Source organism: Rhinoderma darwinii, chromosome 3 (assembly GCF_050947455.1).
Source record: "Rhinoderma darwinii isolate aRhiDar2 chromosome 3, aRhiDar2.hap1, whole genome shotgun sequence".
Lineage (NCBI taxonomy): Eukaryota > Metazoa > Chordata > Amphibia > Anura > Rhinodermatidae > Rhinoderma > Rhinoderma darwinii.
The window spans coordinates 189268796-189274213 of record NC_134689.1 but is presented as its reverse complement, the minus strand read 5'-3'; the positions used below and the strand labels follow the sequence as shown (position 1 = coordinate 189274213).

At 39.4% G+C, this 5418-nt stretch overlaps 1 protein-coding gene across 1 annotated transcript; it reads left to right on the top strand.

Annotated features, from left to right (window-relative positions):
* The first annotated feature begins 1918 nt into the window (after positions 1 to 1918).
* On the top strand, positions 1919 to 5208 carry TMEM229A (transmembrane protein 229A). Its single transcript, XM_075857172.1, has one exon. The coding sequence runs from the start codon at positions 2056 to 2058 to the stop codon at positions 2992 to 2994; it is 939 nt and encodes a 312-aa protein (XP_075713287.1). The 5' UTR covers positions 1919 to 2055; the 3' UTR covers positions 2995 to 5208.
* The last annotated feature ends 210 nt before the right edge of the window (positions 5209 to 5418 follow it).

Genomic DNA, 5418 nt, shown 5'->3' with positions numbered 1-5418 from the left:
AACTTACTGCTCACCATGACGTACAGTTACGTCATGGTGCGTTAAGGGGTTAATAGTGTGCAAGCTATTAAAGGTTTTATACTCTACTGTCCCGTTCTTTTTGTATGAATCTCATAAACTTAGGGACCCTATTGATCACTACATATAAATATACTAGTCCTTCTCAATGAATTAGAATATCATCAAAAAGTCAATTTATTTCAGTAATTTAATTAAAAAAATGAAGCTCATATATTATATAGATTCATTACACACAGAGTGATCTATTTCCAGCATTTTTTTCTTTTAACCCCTTCCCGCCGCAGCCGTTTTTCAGATTTTCATTTTCGTTTTTTCCTCCCCACCTTTCAAAAGCCATAACGTCTGTATTTTTCCGTCTATATAGTACTGTGAGGGCTTGATTTTTGCGGGACGAGTTGTAGTTCTTTTGTAGCACCATTTATTGTGCCATATAATGTACTAGGAAACGGGAAAAAAATTATTTGTGGGGTAGAAAATAAAAAAAACAGCGATTCCTCCATTTTTTTGTGCTTTGTTTTTACGGAATTCACTGTGCAATTAAAACATGTTACCTTTATTCTGTGGGTCAATATGATTACGGCGATACCAAATATATATAGTTTTTTTTTCTATATTTTACTACTTTTACAAGTAAAAACCTAAGTGTAAAAAATAAAATGTATCTTGTGTCGCCAAATTCCGAGAGCCATAACTTTTTTATTTTTCCGTCGATTAAGTGCTATGAGGGCTTATTTTTTGCGGGATAAGCTGTCGTTTTTCATTATACTATTTTGGTGTATATGCGACGTTTTGATCACTGTTTATTTCATTTTTTGTGGGAGATTAGGTGACCAAAAAAAAGAGATTCTGGCGTTTACAATTTCTTTTTTTTTTTACGGCATTCACCGTGCGGGTTAAATAATGATATATTGTAATAGTTAAGACTTTTACGAATGTGGCGATACCAATTATGTTTATTTATTTATTTTTTTACTATGCTCTAGGGGGAAAATGGGAAAAGGAAGGTTTTTTTAACTTTAATTTTTTATTTTTTTTCTACATAAAGAAAAAAATAATGTAACTAATTTTTACTTTTTATAATGTATTGCAGTATATCGTGATTCTGAGAGGCATCTATTAAGCCCTGCCGGAGGCAGGGCTTAATAGATGCACAAAGACGGCGGACCTGGGGGAATTCATTTAACGAGTTAAAAGATGCCGCTCGTTACTCTGAAGTGTCGGCTATAACAAACAGCCGACACCGGTATCGTATGGAGCGGGTTCACTCTGTGAGCCCGGTCCATACTTCCCCTACCTGACTTTGGCGTATGGATACATCAAATGTCGGGAAGGGGTTAATTAAATGACTGAAATAAATTAACTTTTTGATGATATTCTAATTCATTGAGAAGGACTAGTATATATATATATATATATATATATATATATATATATATATATATATATATATATATATATATATATATATATATATATATATTCTCTTAGCCTAAGAAATTGATCACATTTGGCTTTATTTGGAAAACATGTCGTGTTATGTTACTTATTGCCTATTATTGATCCAATGTGTAAAGTGAGGACATTTGTATCAGTTATCAGGCTATGTAGATGAGATTTGAGAATGTTTGAGTATATAAAGGCTGACCAGAGCAGCTATGTGAAGTTACTTTATAGGATAGGAATTATAAGTGGTAGCAGTGTATACATGGCCCTTTAATTCGCTAGTGCTTCCTTTAATAGAAGTAGAATTTGCCTACATCGTGACATTCTGATGCTGCTGTAGGTCAAAGCTGCAACATGATCCCAGATGCAATAAAAGCCTGGGATGAGGCTGTACAATGTGCAGCAGTGAGAACAAAGCAGTGGCATCGGCTTGTTGTATGAGCCAGATACAGGGCTGGAGGTGACTGTGGTGGGGGTGTTGGCTTCCTATGACAAGTACAGAGGCGAGGTACACAAGGAGGGGCGCTGAATGCAGTGCCAGCCGCTTAGTCCCGTTTTGGGCATCACTATGCGGCTCTGACACTTGGCAGTATGGGCAGGAACCAGGGAGCCTGGAGGCGGCAGGTGGTTAGAGCCCGAGTCAAGGCTCCTGCAGTGGCCATCTCCCAACCTCTGCCAGTATGGATGAGGCTGTATTTCTACGGCATGCACGGCCTGACCCTGGATGTGCTGAGCTCCTGCATACGGCGCTTCTCTCACAGCCAGGACTACAAGCTGCTGGGCTTCTCCTCCCCGTACCGCTGCCTGCTGCATGCCCTCGCCCACCTCGCCCTGGAGAAGATCTACCTGCAGAGGAAGAGCTTCCCAGACAACGCTGTAGCGTTCCACTTTGTCTTCTACCCCTCGGTGTTCGTGGGCCTGCAGATCCTGCTCCGGAAAACGCTGCTGCAATGCTGCCCCCCAGAACGGGCACTGAGTGCGGCAGAGCTGGGGCTGCAGTATGCCCTGGCAATCTACTACTCACAAGTGTTCCTCCGGAGCTTCTTGAGGCTGCAGTACCAGCGCTGGGAGGGGCAGGGAGCAGTGTGGGCTAATGCTGGGCACCGGCTGCCGCTTCTCCTGCGCTTCGTATTCTATGGAATGCACGGCTTCATGGACGAAGTCTTCTTCACGTCCGCCTTCAACCTGCTGGAGAAGCCGGGGAGCCCTGTGAGCGGGCACACGTCCCTGTGGTCCTTCTTCATGTACGGGAGCTGCAGTCTGGTGGTGGAGAAGCTCTTCTTCTACCTGAGCTATGGCCGAGGATGGGGGGCTTGGAGGAGAATCCCTGTCTACATCCTCTTCGTCTACACCTGGGAGTTTTCCTGGGGTTTAGGACTCCGCACATGTAATGCTTGTTCCTGGGATTATTCTCATTACCCTCTGAACTTCATGGGACTGGTGACCCTCATGTACTTACCAGGGTGGATATTTCTTAGCTTTTACCAAGATCTGCTGTCCAAGGTGCTGCTACGAATACGTTATGTATAAGAATAAAGCCTACTGAGAAATGGATCTTGTGCAATGTGCAGCCTGGAGCTTTCCAGCAGACAGTGGGGAACATCAAGTTACTGCTCCTCTATACAAAACTGCTCAAAGAAAGTGGCATTGACTTACAAGGAGTCATAGGATGAGGATACTAAACCTACAGTATGAGGATACTAAACCTACAGGATGAGGATATTAAACCTACAGGATGAGGATACTAAACCTAACAAAATGAGTATACTAAACCTACAGGATGAGGATATTAAACCTACAGGATGAGGATATTAAACCTACAGGATGAGGATACTAAACCTACAGGATGAGGATACTAAACCTACAGGATGAGGATATTAAACCTACAGGATGAGTATACTAAACCTACAGTATGAGGATACTAAACCTACAGGATGAGGATATTAAACCTACAGGATGAGGATATTAAACCGACAGGATGAGGATACTAAACCTACAGGATGAGGATATTAAACCTACAGGATGAGGATATTAAACCTAACAAAATGAGGATACTAAACCTACAGGTTGAGGATACTAAACCTACAGTATGAGGATACTAAACCTACAGTATGAGGATACTAAACCTACAGTATGAGGATACTAAACCTACAGGATGAGGATATTAAACCTACAGGATGAGGATATTAAACCTACAGGATGAGGATATTAAACCTACAGGATGAGGATATTAAACCTACAGGATGGGGATACTAAACCTACAGGATGAGGATATTAAACCTACAGGATGAGGATACTAAACCTACAGGATGAGGATATTAAACCTACAGGATGAGGATATTAAACCTAACAAAATGAGTATACTAAACCTACAGGATGAGGATACTAAACCTACAGGATGAGGATACTAAACCTACAGGATGAGTATACTAAACTACAGTATGACGATACTAAACCTACGGGATGAGGATACTAAACCTACGGTATGAGGATACTAAACCTACAGTATCAGGATACTAAATCTAACAGTATGATGATACTAAATCTACAGTATGAGGATATTAAACCTACAGTATGAGGATATTAAACCTACAGTATGAGGATACTAAACCTACAGTATGAGGATACTAAACCTACAGTATGAGGATACTAAACCTAACAGTATGAGGATACTAAACCTACAGTATCAGGATACTAAATCTAACAGTATGAGGATACTAAACCTACAATATGAGGATATTAAATCTACAGTATGAGGATATTAAACCTACAGTATGAGGATACTAAACCTACAGGATGAGGATACTAAACCTACAGGATGAGGATACTAAACCTACAGGATGAGGATACTAAACCTACAGGATGAGGATACTAAACCTACAGGATGAGGATACTAAACCTACAGGATGAGGATACTAAACCTAACAGTATAGGGATACTAAACCTAACAGTATAAGGATACTAAACATAAAGGATGAGGATACTAAAACTACAGTATGAGGATACTAAACCTACAGTATGAGGATATTAAACCTACGGTATGAGGATACTAAACCTACAGTATGAGGATACTAAACTTACAGTATGAGGATACTAAACCTAACAGTATGAGGATACTAAACCTACAGTATGAGGATACTAAACCTACAGGATGAGGATACTAAACCTAACAGTATGAGGATACTAAACCTACAGTATGAGGATACTAAACCTAACAGTATGAGGATGCTAAACCTACAGTATGAGGATACTGAACCTAACAGTGTGAGGATACTAAACCTAACAATATGAGGATACTAAACCTACAGTATGAGGATACTAAACCTAACAGTATGAGGATACTGAACCTACAGGATGAGGATACTAGAGGATATTGAACCTATGTACTTATGAACCTACCAACTTCTCCAAGATCAAGGGTTTAACTAACCAACTCAGATGTTTTTTTTCCAGTATGGAGTAGTGTAGCGCAACAAGCTGTTTTCTAAATCTTAACATTTGCAAATAGAAGACCTACTCTAGTTACCTTATGTCAGATGGGCCAATACAGTTTACAATTTACAAGCTTTGTGATCTACAATTCATATTTTCTTACACTGTAAATGATAAAACTACTTTATAATGGGATAACAAAGATTTTCCTTCTAAATTAAAAGTGGAACAATTCTAACGTTTGTTTTTAAGCTGGTGCATTCAGTTATAATGATGAAGGTGTTTTTATGTTTTTTTAAGGGTATTACGGTTTCAGCAAATAAAGTTTATTCATTATATAATGAACAGTTGTAAATTTTTTCAATATACTTTCTGTATCAATTCCTTCGTTTCCAAGATTTCTGCTTACTGTCTTTCAATAGAAAGCTTCATAGTTAGGCCTCATGCCCACTTCAGTAAATTTCTTTAGGGTGCTATCCGTTTTTTTAACTGATAGCACACTGACACATTCATTTTTATAGG